At 37.9% G+C, this 15,853-nt stretch overlaps 1 protein-coding gene across 1 annotated transcript in view; it reads right to left on the bottom strand.

Annotated features, from left to right (window-relative positions):
• Window positions 1–282: 282 nt before the first annotated feature.
• Window positions 283–15,853, bottom strand: part of CEMIP2 (cell migration inducing hyaluronidase 2) — a 52,544-nt gene continuing 36,973 nt past the window's right edge. The window contains exons 13-24 of the mRNA XM_068176403.1: window positions 13,912–14,043; window positions 13,389–13,424; window positions 12,518–12,673; window positions 9,724–9,901; window positions 9,022–9,237; window positions 8,113–8,324; window positions 7,415–7,600; window positions 6,106–6,325; window positions 5,415–5,513; window positions 4,179–4,327; window positions 3,360–3,466; window positions 283–2,623 (exon numbers count right to left, since the gene is read on the bottom strand). Coding sequence (XP_068032504.1) covers window positions 2,427–2,623; window positions 3,360–3,466; window positions 4,179–4,327; window positions 5,415–5,513; window positions 6,106–6,325; window positions 7,415–7,600; window positions 8,113–8,324; window positions 9,022–9,237; window positions 9,724–9,901; window positions 12,518–12,673; window positions 13,389–13,424; window positions 13,912–14,043 — 1,888 coding nt within the window. The 3' untranslated portion in view covers window positions 283–2,426. The remainder of the gene's footprint in view (window positions 2,624–3,359; window positions 3,467–4,178; window positions 4,328–5,414; window positions 5,514–6,105; window positions 6,326–7,414; window positions 7,601–8,112; window positions 8,325–9,021; window positions 9,238–9,723; window positions 9,902–12,517; window positions 12,674–13,388; window positions 13,425–13,911; window positions 14,044–15,853) is intronic.

Raw genomic sequence — 15,853 nt, 5'->3', positions numbered from 1 at the left:
CTGAGTCAGTAATAATGCTGCTCCTTGCTCCTCTGATCTGAAATGGTGTTAGACGCAGCAGCTCAGACAGGCTTTGAGGTATCTGGCTTCCAAGACAGGCCCATAACTTCAGTCACCATCAGTGTCTCCAGTTTTGTTAGCTTGTCTTGAATGTCTTGAATGAAGAGTAGGATATACTCCACAAACTTCAAAAGTAAATCAGTGTTGAAATAAGACAGTTTGTATTATTGACACAGCACACATTATAAAATTACTTGATACAAGAATAGAAGACAACCATAATTTTTTTGCCTTATCAGATGTAAAAATTTATTTATGCTATTTGTCAAGTGTTTAAATTTACACAAAATACAAACACTTTAATTTCAGGTCCAATTGTTCATCAGTAAACCCTACATCAGAATACCCTTGACACTTCCAAGGACAATTTTTACAAGACGCTTAGAACAGCAGAATATCATAAATAATGGCCAACTTCACAAGCCTGAGGATCACTACCTCTCATCACTATTTCTCTGCTGAGCAAAGAATAGAGGAAGCCTTAAAGCCATTTTAATCCCCAAACACTATCACTACTGCACTCAGAGCATTTACATCACTGCCCTGCATTAATAACACCAAACATTAGTTAGTTGTAAAGATTTATCACAGCTTCCCCTAACAAAATTACTTTTCTTTTACACATAACAAGAGAACTGTGCATCAGAACAACTGCAAAACACACAATCATCCATTTGGCTTGCTTTTACAATAAAAATAGTATTTGTCATCTATTTGTTAACTTCAACTCTTGTGTCATACTCCTTACCTCCTCCTTTCTCACTTAGGAAACTACACTAGACCAGGCAGTTTAATTGTAGCACTGAGGTAGCATATTTTAATTGAACAGAGTAATACATTTGATATTGTGCATCTTCTCCTTTAAAGCACAAAAAAAAATCCCCACAGTTTTTCAACATCTTTGGAGAAGACAGGCATATAGTTCATTTCCAACAGCCACTCTATTTTGAATTCAAAGCACAAATCATCTATGAATGGTAGATACATTATACCAGCTTGAATGAATGAGAACATGTACAAGAAGAAGGAAATATGTCAGTTTTATTAGAACTAGGGTCACATTTTAGCCCTATGGCACCTCTTGTTCCCTATTGTGAAATGCATCTTTACCGTCCCTGAAATTTAATTTCAAAGACAAGTATCCTGAAAAAGGGCAGTTGTGCCGCTGTTCTAAATGATTTTCACACTATTGGCAGAGCCAAATAATTGCAACAAAACCAGATTAAATCAATGGACCTAATATAAAGTCAACAGGAATTAACAACATGAGTATACTAAAAGAATCAAAGTTAAGGCAGAAGGTATGACTTAATGAACTGAGAGCACTTTCCATTCACTTAGAAGTTAAAGCTGAGATAGCCTTAAAAATAATTAAAGAAAAACCAATACCAAAAACCAATCAAACAAAAACAACCCAACACCAACCAAACAACAAAAACAACCCACAAAACAACAACAAAAAAATCAAAACAAAAAAAAATTCACCACTGCAAAGTAGAAGCCTCATTTCCTAACAAATTGAGAGTAACAGTATCTCAGCTTTGCCCTTCTGCCTAAAAGCTTTAAAAGACTGAAGTCAAGCTGTACTCAAGACGGCAGCCTTAACTTCTAGACTGTTTATTAAAGTATCTCTTACAGACACACCTGTGTATTTAGAGAGAATAATAAACAGTGATCCTAAAGAACAGGAATAATTTCCTGCTCTGCGTGCCACGCTTGTACACAAAGCCTTGTAAAACTCTGCTGAACAGTACACAATCCTCACCCAGCCCCAGGCTGGATCTTTGAATTCCTCCCTCCATCTTTAACACAGGAAAGCAAAAATTTTAGCTGCAGTTAAAAATCCCTTGAGTCAGCCTCATGCATAGGGGAAGTTGGGTTTTAACACACTGGGTTGGAAAGCAGACTGAGAATGTAACTGAGCTGATAGATAAACTCCCATGGAAACATCTAAAGAGCTGAGGGAAAAATGCTTAAGTTATAATGACCAATTCAAACTGTTTATGAAGGCATTGATGTTAATCTTTCAAGTAACCCAAAATGCACTCCAACACCTGTTACTAAAAACTTAAGGCTTTTATGAATACCCTCTTACATACAAAAGGAGTATTAAACAGAAGGAACTTGTTTACAGTAAATACAAACATCTGAAAAATCTCTGAAATCTGTTTATACAAATACTAATAAATTCTTTAATATTTTGTACAACTAGAAGGTGCACAGATTGGCATTCAAGCAGTCAATGCTGGCAAACATTTGTCAGACAACAACATGATTTACTTGGATAACAATATAGTTTAAAATGCCATAAATTAAAAAATAAGTTAGTTCACATTTTCCCCCAGAATTTATGTACATCTTAGTCTTTAATGAGATCGTGTAGCCTTCTTCAGAAGCTCGATGTCTTTCTGACGGCTTTTAATTGCTCTGGCACAGCCATACTCTTCCAGTTGCAGAGGGATATACTTTTCTATCTGAACGAGCCCATGCCCAGCAGGACTGGTAAACAGCTTAATCCAGGATGGCTTAACGTTTCCTCTGAAGCCCAGAAAGGCCAAGCTTCCTGTGACAGAAAAAGCTCAGCATTACCAAACCAGCCAAGCTCACTGCAGCATGATACAGGACTGGTTAGGTAGGAAAAGGCATGCTCCCCCAAAATTCCTTCCCCCACATTATTTAGGACATTTATCCACTCTCACCTTTACATACACCTTACATGGAAATAATGATTTGCAATTTCCTCTCTCAATACTTAGTATTAAATACCCTGAAGTCTTAATTTGAAAACACAGCTAATTGGACAGTTATAAAACCTGTTTTCTCAACCACAACTTGTGGCATCACTCTGAACAGATGAGAGCTACCCCATGTGGCCTATAAACTCATCATCCCTCAAAATACCAATAGCTTCTCATTTCTAGCTTCAAGTTATTTTAGAACAGGAAATACTAGGCAGGAGATTGCTTAAAGATACATTTGCTGGGTGAGGCACAAAGTACAGGCTCTAGGAAAAAAGCCTGGGACTCTTTTGTGATCCACAGGCACAAAGAACTGCTAGTTACATCTCTATTTGCAACAAACTTCACATAATGGGATAAAGAGGTTTTCTGCCCCATCTGCTAAAGGGCTGCCCACCTCCTCTCTCAACAAGAGCTGACACACAGCAACCACACCAGTGCAAACTGGTAACTACCCTCTACCACTTGCATCCTTCTCACACATCCCCATAAGAAACCCACCACGCCAACAAACACAAAGACCAAGGTGGTGTCAAAGAAATGTGCAACATTTCCACCAACCGTTGCTCTGAAGATAAGGTGGTTTTGCTGTCCCCAGGGACATTAAGGCTTCAGCTAAATTATTAGGAATTGCTACATCACCTCTTGTGCTCAGCAGAATTATAGACCTGCAACAGGAACAGCATGACATAGCAGCTATTATAAACACATTTTTTTAATATTCTGCTACACACATTTCCATCTAGCTGCCCTCAGTGTTCAATTCCTTATGAGTATTATGGAAATCGTCAACACCTCCTGAAAGCAGTACTTTGAATTTCTTGGTTTTAAACTGACTTTTAAATTAACTTAAAAATCATTGGAAAGTGCTTTTTAAACACAGTTTAGTATTTTCTATCAAAAAATCAAGTTTGCATATCGATCCAAAATTAGAAAATTTAAATACTGATTATTTTCTGACACTAACTCTTTACCTTTATTTAGTCATAAAGAATTTTCTCCCTATAGGGAGAGAACAGTATGACATCTTTCACATAGTCCTTGCCACTGTCCTTATTAAACAAATAGGGACAAACAAATATTCTTGTTTTAAGCAAAGCAGTGTTATTATATGATGTTTCATTAAAAAAAATTATTTTTGAGGAAAAAGGCAGCACCAGACAAATTTGAAGTGCTCAAAATCTGCTTAGTTTTCTTAAATAAGGCTACATTGTCCAGTAAATTGCTCCTCTATTTCTCCTTTTGCCTGAACTTAGACATATGTTTTGTTCACTTTCAGTGCTCATGTATCATTTTCTATTTGTCATTATTTAAATCCTTGTCAGAGAGCAGAGCTACAGCTTGCAGGACATACTGGAAATGATTGGTCATTGCACATACCTTTGTGGAATTCCAGATTTTAAATATCCATCTACATGCCTAATGTCTACTCCAGAAAATAATTTGTTTCCCAAAACTGTGCCAGTGCAGGCATCTACTACAACAATAAGTATTCCATTATCCTTGAAGGAAAACATGGTGTCATTGACCTGAATAGGAAGAAAAAGTGAGAGAAAAGGAAGTTAAAATGACTCAAACAGCAATTCTACTGCACTCAGTGTTAATCAATCTCACTCTAGTTTAGACACAATGATTTCCTTACAAATACCTGCTTCTCCCTTGCAACTCTTTAGTTTTTCCTTTGAAAGGACACTGCTTAATGTGACTTCTGAAAATGCATGGGAGTCTTAAGCCTTTAGCTTCTATAGGAATATTGCACATTCCAGGTGATTTACTACCTGCCTCAGTCATTGCTCCTGATTTGGGAAGCTAAAATTCAGATATTGAATTCCCTGGACTTCTTTACAATAATACACTTAATTGATCCCTGCAGCAGTTTAGCTCTAGCCCAGTTTCTTCCTACTGAGCACTCTTACTGCTTTGAATATGGCATACACATTCCTGGAGAAGTTTGCAGGTGCAAAGGTTAAGCTGCTCATGTGCCATTTGTCTACCTAAACAACTGACACTTCAGCCAGGCCAACAATGACACTGCAGACTAAGTGGTATTTCACCTTCATGTGCAAGTCTACTTCAGCATCTGAATGGCAAAAGTCAAACTAAACTACTTTTTATACAGTATCACATCAATGGGCTTATTTGGGCCACACCAGAACAAATACAGAAATCTACTGATTCGTTAGCAATTGCCATTTAGAGGACTTTAGCAAAGCTTAATCGCTCGTGTGACCCATCCTAGTAAGTAGCTAATCTGCTTGCACAAGGACAATTTCAACAAAATGCATTCAACTAACAAATTGTTAGTTTATGTGTTCTGTTTATTTCCAAAACAGCCATAAATGTATACCCACAGAGATTTAAACATAAGCTGAACATTTTAAATTCTAATGGCAGCATTTTTCTCTTCAGCAAATAGGATTCAAATATTAAATGGAGCTTTGAAGCCTCACTTTGTAATGTTTAAACATAATTTTTTTTACTTTATTTTTTAAACAATGAACCAATCTTTTCATTCCAGTGAAGAAAACTGAGGTCTGCATCATGTAGAGCTGTACAACTGCTATAATACAAACTACTACAGTGATATTTAAGAAGAAAACCGTAAAGAATACTTACATATATAAATGCTTGCTGACCTCTGCTTGACTCTTTTTCATCAGATGAATTAACCTGCACAAGGAGGTAGTTTCTGTGAGGGTCACTGGTGAATACCATCTGGATATCAAACAAAACACATATTAATGTTTCTTCAACACTTTATCATGCCTGTTTACAACAGACAGCCCATGCTCCAACGTAAATGTATCCACTTGTAAGCAGCATTATATATGGTACTCCTAATAGGTAGGAGTACCATATAGGTAATCCTAATAGATATAATGATACATAGCATAACCTGTTTTATCTCTTAATTTCAATATTTTTCTCAGCTTGTATAGCTGAGAATTTCAAGTTCATGCTAATAAGCAAACATCCAAACAGAGAGAAGGTTTGCCATGTAGATCTCTGCAGCAAAGCTCTCCATGTAGCACAGACAATACTGCAGTGGAAGACATCAATCCACCAATGTCCCTTTTCTATAGCACCTGGAACAAGAGTTGCACAAAATAAGGAAAAAAAAAAAAAAAAACTGAAACCTTTGTGCTACAGAAAGGACTCCAAACCTTCAAGGAGTCCAAGAAGATTAAAAAGCTGTAATTTGATAAGTGCAGTATTCTGTGCTGAAAGACTGAAATTTGGACTTAAATTGAGTAGACAGCATCACCAATTCTACAGTTCATGAAAGTTTTTGCTTATGTTATTTTACCTGAGTTGTGCCACATTTTGTACATGGTACAGTAGTTTTTTCTGGCATCTGCTTTATGACAGTTGGTACTTGGTAGTACTTTGGGTAAGCTTTTGCCATGCAATTACTTATCCCTTTTGACGAATCTTTGGTCACAATCTTGATTCTTTCACATCCCTGAGATGAGCAATAACTGTGACCATCCCTATTATATTTGGCTTGAAGAAATAAAAACAGTAATCTACAAAAAAGGGGAAAAATAATCTGAATTAACTGGTGAAATATAGGCATTTATATTTATTTTTAACAACTATATTTCATGATTTTCAGAAGCAGACAAACTATAGTATTCCCTTCTGCACCACTATCCAAAGGTTTCAAGGTATTGACTAGTCAGGAAATCCCTAGCAACTCATGTAAAATTCCCCACATTTAAAGGAGACATCAATATAAATGTAGATGGTTTGCAAAGAAAAAACAGCCCTCAGATCAGTGGCTTACAGAAAACAAAAATCGAATTGCAGAGCATGAATTTTTTCCTTGCTCATAGATCTCTGCAAACATGCAGCAGAAATATTCAGTTTCACCCATCAGCACAGTACAATAAAAGTTGTGCTACTTCAAATGCCTGGAAAGGCAATTTAGGGTGTAAAGCTCTTACACAAAGCAACATAAATGTCTTTCAAAAACTACAATAATTTGTGTATTTATTACAGAAAGGCACAGTAGCAGGTAACGGAAAAAAAATAAATAAGAGAACAAATTATAAATTTAGAATCAATGTTTACAAAACTCACAACTGATGTACATAGGGACTTAATTTATTGGAAGTTGAACATATCTAAAACCTCTCAAAAGGATCTTAGAGGCTCTGTGAGAAGTACTTTTGAAAGAGAGACTAGGAGTTTTAAGTTCTTTTGAGACAGCTGAAAAGAGATTAGGATTTTCAAAAATATAATTTTTAAATGTTGGAAGAGAAAGTTTCTTGGAAATTTATAGAATTTTCTGTTTAACAAAATAATTTCTCTGAAGACTAAGACATTAAATCCTAAAAGGCACTGCTCTGCAGCACACCAGATAACTGTATTTTTCACAGACATGGGGTAGGAAATATCTTTGGTGACTGTGGTGCTCAAGACAAGTATTTCAATGACAACCGTGGTAGTCTGGAGATTTAAAGACATATGAACATTCTTTGAAAGTGTTTTGGGGTCTTTCTCAACTGCTTTCCTCTTATGCAGGTACCTCAACCATTTGCTTTCAGCACTTTCAAGCTGGACATTTCAAGGTTAAACAACATCTTCTAGTAGAGTCAAATGACAAGAGTTACCCAGTACTGTTGTCAAAGTAAAATTTCTTGTCTGATCGATTCTTTTCAAGCTCCATCATTGAAGATACAGGCATGTAGCGTTCCACCTTGCTTGACAGAGCAGATGAGCGCCTTTGAAAGGTTTCCAATACGATAAGAAAATCTGTCTTTGGTTGGTAACAAAGACCGACACGAATCCAGTCATTCCTAAAACAAAAATAAAATGCATGAGTCCTCATCGGAACAGTTTAGGTGCCAATACAGAGCAAAAAGATCACTCCAAAACAAAAGAAACAGGAACACAAAAAGCTCCTAAACCCTCAACCAGATGATCAAATCTGCACAGCCTTTCATTAAACATTTTAGTAACTCTGATTCTCTTAGGATATATTTGATTATATACTTCAGAGATATTTAATAAGTTCATTTGCCAACAAAATCAAGTATGATAAGCTATTCAACTGCAATTCTGCTGAATTTCACTATTGGTACATCATCTTCTCCAAAGGTTTTCCTTAAAGCCACTGTACTGGACAAGTGTTTAACTTCAGGTGCAGATCTGTTGTTTAATCTCATACTTTGGTATTTGTAACTATGAAAGAAAAACCAAATCCAAGCTCTGGTCTTCCAGATGGTTGCAAACTCATGCACAATAATTTTGCAGGACATAACTTCAGTATTGCCTTATGGATCAAAGCCACAACAGAAAATAAACATACTTGTTGAAGTTAATGAGATACAGATAGGTGACATTTGGAGCTTTTCCATTCCAATGTATTGTATAGCCCTTTTGGAGCATCACCACTGGCTGGTACTGCTGAAAGGCAGCTGTTCTCTGATTAATACCTCGAAGAACCATGGGATTGGCTGGATACTCATCTCGGACAATAGTCATGGAAAGATTCTGTCCATTCCAGGTTTGGACATAAACCTATATGATATTTAAGAGGGTAAAAATTTGTCTCTTTGCAAAAGAAAATGAAATTGTGAAGCATGATCAGGACATTATTAACCAAAATGCTGCAATCTGATGTTCTGAGTTATGCAATACACAAATCTCCCCTGAATAAAAGTCCTATTTAAAAAAACTATTATAGATCTTTCCCGTCTTACAGACAAAAAAACATATGGAGAAGAAAAAAATCAGCTATAACACCTGGCCACACAGAGCAGGAATCAGAATGGGAATCACACCGGTAAGACTTGTATTTAGAAGGTGGTATTTAACATCTACATAAAACAAACTAACAAAACAACTCCTTAAAATCCACTCTGTGAAAAAAAAAAAAAAGAAAACAAGCAGACAGAACTTGCTTGGAAGAAGACACCTTCAACATAAAATAGTTTTAGCAGACACAGCTGCAACATAGAATTCTGGGCAAAAACATTTCATTTTATCTTGCAGCATCTGATACTGTACCCTCAGTCTGCTGAGAGGAAGTATGATATATACACAACTGGCTGGTAAGTGTGATATGAATTTATTTTGTATTTATTTATTATGTATTTTTAAAAGTCAAAAAATTTTGAAATCCAAAGACAGGTAATTTTGTATTTCTTACACAACCTGACTCCACAAGTAGTTCATATTATAGATTTGCCCCGAACAACAAGCCAGAAGTACTAGCCTGTCCATAGTTCCCACTGCAAACCACTCCACTCCATTCTGTGATGTTAATGCATTTGGGGTGCTGAATCAAGTAATTATCCATTCGGCCCACATAGGTATCCCTGTAGTCAGTCACTGAGCCATCTAGATCATGAAATATGGAGCTCTTATCACCATCCAGATCTCCTTCTTCAAACCAGGGACCAGGCTTCCCAAAGAAGGCTTTCAAAGAAACCTGACAACAACAATAAAAGTTTTTGTTCTTCCGAGGTTAAACACAGACTCACATTTGCACATGTGCAGAAACACAGGAATTTGACAAAGCTGATTAAAAACTTTACAGTAAGGATAGCAGAATCTTGCGAAGCAGACATACTGGGTTTTACTAATAGGCTCAGGCCAGCTCTTGCTTCTGAATAGTGTTAATATTTGCTGCAGAAAATTCGTTACTAAGGATATACCAAACCGTACAAAATCTTACAAAAATTTCTTTTCAGCTTTACCACAAGCCAAGAATCATTTAGTCTAACATATCCTACATCTCTGTTGGTATTGGGATTTTTTGGTCAGGAGACAAAGGAGGTCTGTGTGACCTCGAGCCAGGAGAATAACTCTGAAGTAGGTATGTGTAAAAGGATGACCTATAGCTCTGTCTGTGTATGTTAAATACAAGAAAAGAAAACCATTTGCATGACTTCAGGAAAACTTGTAGTAAACTTACGTTTGGACCAAAGTTCACAAGAGAAATATTATTTTTTGGAGTCATCTGCCATGGATTTTTCATCAAGAATCCAACTGCACTGGTAAATCTGTCTGGAGTTGGCACAAAGTTTTTAAATGTGCACTTTGTAAGGTGAATAGGTCCATCATAAATCTGAAAGCCTCTGATTGGAAATGTCCTGTTGATGCAAGCAAATATTTATACCATCCTGTAAGAAAATTCATGGTATGCTTGAATCTGTGTCAAATGCATCTCCTCAGAAATCAGTAAAGCAGCAATTATAGAATGACTCACAACATAGAATTTAGCAAAGGAGCAAAGGAAATACGGTTTCTCCACTTCTCTAACAAGTCAAAAAATCCCCTAGTCCTAAATTTTCCTGTTAGCAGAGCTATCACTCTCCATGTGCAAATGTACCCCCCTTTCAATATGAGAAATACAGCAGAAAAATAATACCACCTGCTCTTTGATTGATCATGGCAACTGGAAGTGACTGCAGACTGGAGGAAAGCAAATGTCACTTCTAACTTGAGGAAGGAACACCCAGAGAATGGCAGGCTTGTAAGGCTTAGCTTGACCCCCAGGAAGATGATGGAGCAGCTAATCCTAGAAACCATTTCCATGTACCTGAAGGACTGGAGATTTGTCAGGAATAATCAGCATGAATTCAGCAAGGAGAAGCTGATAAATTTCTGTGATGAAATGACTGGCCTGGGAGAGCAGTGGGAGAGCAGTGGACATGGTCTACCAAAATTGCATTAAGATTGACACTGTGTCCCATAAGATCCTCATGAAGTATGGGCAGGATGAGAGAACAAATGGCTGGGCCCAGAAAGTGATGCACAAAGTCTGCTTGGTGGCCAATAATGGGTGATGTACCTCAGGGGTCAATACCGAGTCCAGTCTTGTTCATTATTTTCATTAGTGATCTGGATGATTAGGCCAAGTATAGTCTATGGGCCAAGTTTGCAGAGGGCACAACACAGAGGGAAGCAGCTGATGCAGCAGAGTTGTGCTACCACCCAGATAGACCCTGACAGACAGGACGAATAGGTGGATGGGAACCTCATTAAGTTTTACATGGGGAAATGCAAGGTCCTGCACATTAGGAGCAACAACCCTTTGTGCCAGTGAAAAGGACCTATGGGTCCTAGAGGAAGCCAAATTAACCTTAAGCCAAACAATGTGCCTTGCCACAAAGAGGCAAAAAGTATCCAGGGCTGCACTGTGAGAAGTGTTACAGTGTTATCAGCAAATTGAGGGAAGTGATACTTCCCATTTTTTCAGGACTGGTGAAGCGACAATTTGGAGTGCTTGTTCAGATATGGAGATACCGGAAAGTGCAGCAAAGGGCCACAATGATGATTAAGTCACTGGAGCATCTCTCATGGGAAGAAACACTGGGAGACATGGTCAGCCTGCAGCAGAAAAGCCTCAGGCAGGAATCTCAATCCTCTGAAGAAAGGGTGCAAATAAGATGGAGCCAGGCTCTTCCCAGTGACAAGACCAGCAGGAATGCACACAAGATGAAACATAAGACATCCCTGCTAAACCACAGAAGAAACTTTTCACTGAGAGAGTGACTGACCACTGGCACATGTTGCCCAGGAAAGTTATGAAGAATCAACCCTTGGAGATATAGTAAAGACACCCTAATGTTGTCCTGGAACATTAGCCCTAGGTGACTGTTCTTGAGCAGGGAAGTTGGACAAGATGACCTTCAGATGCCCCCTTCCAGCCTCAGCTGTTAGGTGATTCCACTCAACAAGAGTGAATACCTCATATCACCACCACATTAACATCTCCTCTTTAAATGGCTGAACAGCAAAAAACTAGGGTGGCCAGGGCCCACTTCACCCTTTGTCCTACTTGGCCAAGGATGTGTGGGGACAGAACCTGGAGCCATGTGGGCATGGCCAACACACTGTGCTACTTGATACCATCTTACATCATGGCTAGGAAGTGGGGGAAAAGGACTCTCATTTTCTGAAGAAAGAGCATTCCTTTTTCTGGGGAAGAAGTGGGGTAACACTCGTCTTGACCAGAGGATTTGTCCACCAGGAGAACACTTTGGTGTGCTGATGGTCTCTTGGCCATCTTGTTCTTCGTCTCGAGGGCTACCCAGTCCCAGGTTGAGTGGTGAGCATTTTTTTGCACATAAATCACCTTTGTTTTGTATACTTTTGTTATTAATATTGTCACTATTACTGTTAATATTCCTAATCTCATTACTTCCAGTACACTGTTCTTGTCTCAGCTTGAGATCTCTGCCTTTTGTCTTTCTCACTTGAGGAGGTAGGAAAAGGGCAGTGGCTATATGGGGCTCAATTTCCAGCTGGGCTTAAACCAAAATAGTCATCTTTCTTATTCTGTGGCAAGGGTAGGACTTGTTATTATGTTAAACAAGCACCAGTGCAAGTCAAAGAGAAAAGAGAAGGATCACGGTCACAGATTGTGATTTGTCACAGACAGACTACAGCCTCCAGTCCCAAACTGACCTTTGAAATTTTCTTACCTGAAAGCTCCTTTTAGACCCAAATACTTTTTAAGTCTAAGGTTTAATTTAATTAGGATAACTTAAATTTCTACAGAATAGTAACCTGTGGAAGCATCAGATGAACCTGCTTCAGCAAAAAGCTGAGAGTGACATAGCTGCACACATAGCATTAGAAAGAAAAAGAGAGCATCACTTTCAGTGGAGTCAATCTCTGACAGTTCAACCAAGAAGGGTCTTTATATCTGATACAGCGAACTGTTCTTGTATTTCTACATCCTTCATTCATGACATACTTACCGATTTCTAGGCAGAGTGCGTGTCTTGTTGTCTACTCCTCCAGTTCCCACATATTTATTTTGTCCACCTTGAAACCCATAATTCCTGCTCTCACCTATGAATAGTGACTCTGATACCTCCTGGCTGGCACCTTCATCATTTGGGAAGCTCCCATCACTATCAAAGCACATCAAAGACATGTTTTTAGCCAAGACTCTCCAGCAGATGATTGTACCATGGCATAGCACTACTTTTAATTCTCTAACAGCCCTCCTCAAGTAAAACACTATAGACTTCATGTACAATACATAAAACAATAGATTTAATCATTAACATTAATAGAGGCTAACTCACTGAAATGTTCAGCAGAGCCAAACATTAAAATTTCTATCTCCCTTTGTAGTGGAGCACCTTTTTATTTACAGCCCACTTTTCCAATCCTAGAACCAGCTTGTCACAATCTAAATGGCAGTAATTTCAGCTCACTACCTAAGTTACTTGATATTTTTCATTAGAAAGAGGCTCTAGCCCTGCTAAATGTTCACCCCTTTCTTTCACTTTCAGCTCTTCAGGAGGAAAATAAAATACTGCCTAGGGAATCATACACTACCAAAAATACCCGGAAAAATATAACCTTTCTGATAAAGAGGCAACAAACTGTGGTGTAAACCAAGCACAGGCTGAACTAAAGTGGAAACTTTAGCAGCTGTTTAGCCAGTTACTTTAGCCAGTTTACAGCCTCTATAACATCATCTGCATGACTGGAAATACAACCAGGCCCCAAACCAAAACTGCAGCCTTATGAAAGTATACCTATTAATTTTAATAGATGCATGTAGATTTTCTAAGCTTCTATGCAAGGAAACACAGAAATTATTAAAAAAGTACTCACCTAGCAAATGTCAGACCTATTCCATTGTCTGCAAACCTACAAGAAAGTCCAAAATATCAGTTGTTTCTTCTGAATTATCCCACAATTGTAGGATAATGTAAGAGCACATCCTGCTATGCACTGAAAAAAGCTTGAATTTTTCTATTAATGGAACATATAACCACCACACAGTTAACTTTTCTAAAAGCACTGTCGTTAAAAAGTAGTAAAATAGTTTTCTACACATTTTAAACAGTACTTGAGAGCTTCAGGGAGACAACAGAAATCCCATTCTGAATTTACTGTCTCTACCAAGTCTTAGGCTTCTTTTTACTACAGGTGGTTTTTTGCTGTTTAAGGCAGGTTCTCATCTCATCACATATAAACTTGCATATTTGAAGTTGTAGGATGGTATGAAAGCTGGTCATAATGAGAAGTTTCTACAGTTAACCGTCAATCCTCTCCTATAACCCTGTTGTAATGCACTTTCATAAACAAAGCTTCAGAAAAAACAGCATGCAGCTGTTTGCTTCCAAATACCTACCCAGAGTTCTGAATGAGGATATCCCCTCCCCTGACCCAGGCTCCATGATCATTGTTTTTGAAAGAGATTAATCTGTCAATCAGGGCAGCAACTCGGGGCTTTTCAGGGTCTGCATCTTGATGAGGTCGAAACCTGGGAGAGATAAACACTCAGTACAAGAAAACTTTTTATTTTACATGTGCCATACATGTTGTGCTGAGTAAGCCTGAAAGACAAATAATCATCTGATGGGTAAATTTCACTCTGCTTAATGTTAGGAATGAAAGAAGCTAAAAGCAGGTACATCTCTGGTACTCGCTAGTACTAGAAAAGCATCTGTGGGGTATCATGAAGCAAGAATGTGAAACATCTCTTTTCCAGTAACTCTCACAGGCTGTTGCTCAGTCTCCCTAAGTTTCTTTAGCTGCCTTTAGCCTCCCTTTATCCCCTTTTTCTTTCTGCCCTCCCCACTTATACTGAAGCATTAATGTGAAAGTTTGATGAAGGGAATTATAAGCTCCTAGGAAGGACACACAGGGCTGACATTAGTTATGCAAGAACAGCACGGACATTTGTCTAACCGGTCCTTCAAATGCTTCAAGATTTTCTGACATATAGCAGTGCTGCTTCTCTGGGCATGCCTGAGATTTTTTTATTGCACTGCTACCAAAATGGTATTGTACAGTAAAGTATGACTGGAATCTAGTTTAAATAGTAGGAAGAAACAGTCTGATTAAGAATTGGTGACATTTTCCCTTGATTACCCCAGGACCCCAGATAAAAAGTAATACATTTAACAAAAAACTGCAAACAGTCATTTTGAGCAGGTAAAGACACCTACGTTATTATCCCAATCACCTGATACTCTTTTGTTCAGATTTGCATCTGCCCCCTCCCCATCCAAGGGAAAAAAGGGAAGATAAGTAAATGTTAGATTTTGATAGTCTCAGTATTCTCAATTAACATTTAAATCCTTCCAGTCTGATTCCATGTACGATGATTAGGGACCTCATGTAGTTATGTAGTGCCTTATTCCTTTTCTTTCTGCTGTGAAACACAAGCCTGTTTCATGCACTGAGTTTCTTGCATCCTCAACATACTACAGGCTCTCAGAGGGCATCCTGCCCCTCTAAAGTTCCTCTCAATTACCTGTTATGACTGAGGTAAACCGTAAGGGTTATATGGATTTTCTGTCAAAACATGGAACTAGCAGGTTCATTTCCAAATTAAGAAGTATTGAGTATCATCAAAATTTGGAACTTTCCTCTTTGCATTTGCAGCAATCATTTAACAATCCTTGTCTTAAACACAGGTCAATTGACAATAAAGAATCCATGAACCATATTTTCAGTGCTAATACTCAGTTAACACAATAATATGTTGACAGATACAGTTATCCAATATTCATTTAACCAGTACCCCAGGCTATTTTATTTGAAGTTCAGGATAAGACTAATCAGGCACAGTGTAACATGGAATTTTCCTAGACTGTCCACTACCTTCTCTCACTTTGTAAACTGAAGAAAATGTGGTGGATTGTACCACCTCTGCAAAGAGTCTTCAGTAGAACTGTACTACCAAGCTATGACTTCCAAATCTAGAAGGAACAGCAGAAACACGCAGCAGTATGAAAGGTGAGTGGATGCATTACTGAAGCCTTTTTCTAACAATTAGTTAAAACTCAGTTATAAATCAGAAGATTAGACTTTAAAGGAATATTTTCCTATTAGCAGCAATTCCAGGAAACATTTTAACAGTAGACAGAAGAGCATGTTTAAAACCATGTCCTCTAAGAGGACAGAAACTATCCTGAGCAAAAGCTCAGAAGAAACTCATATCCTTTAAGAGACACCATCTCTGTTGTTCCCAAAACAGATTAATAAATGAAGGAAAAGGACATATATGAACTTACTGCTTGGTTGTAATTTATAAATTATTTTATTGTTTTAAAAGGGTTTTTCCC

The sequence above is a fragment of the Anomalospiza imberbis genome, chromosome Z (assembly GCF_031753505.1).
Source record: "Anomalospiza imberbis isolate Cuckoo-Finch-1a 21T00152 chromosome Z, ASM3175350v1, whole genome shotgun sequence".
NCBI classification, from domain to species: domain Eukaryota; kingdom Metazoa; phylum Chordata; class Aves; order Passeriformes; family Viduidae; genus Anomalospiza; species Anomalospiza imberbis.
The sequence above is the reverse complement of the archived record's forward strand: the minus strand, read 5'-3'. Positions and strand labels throughout refer to the sequence as shown.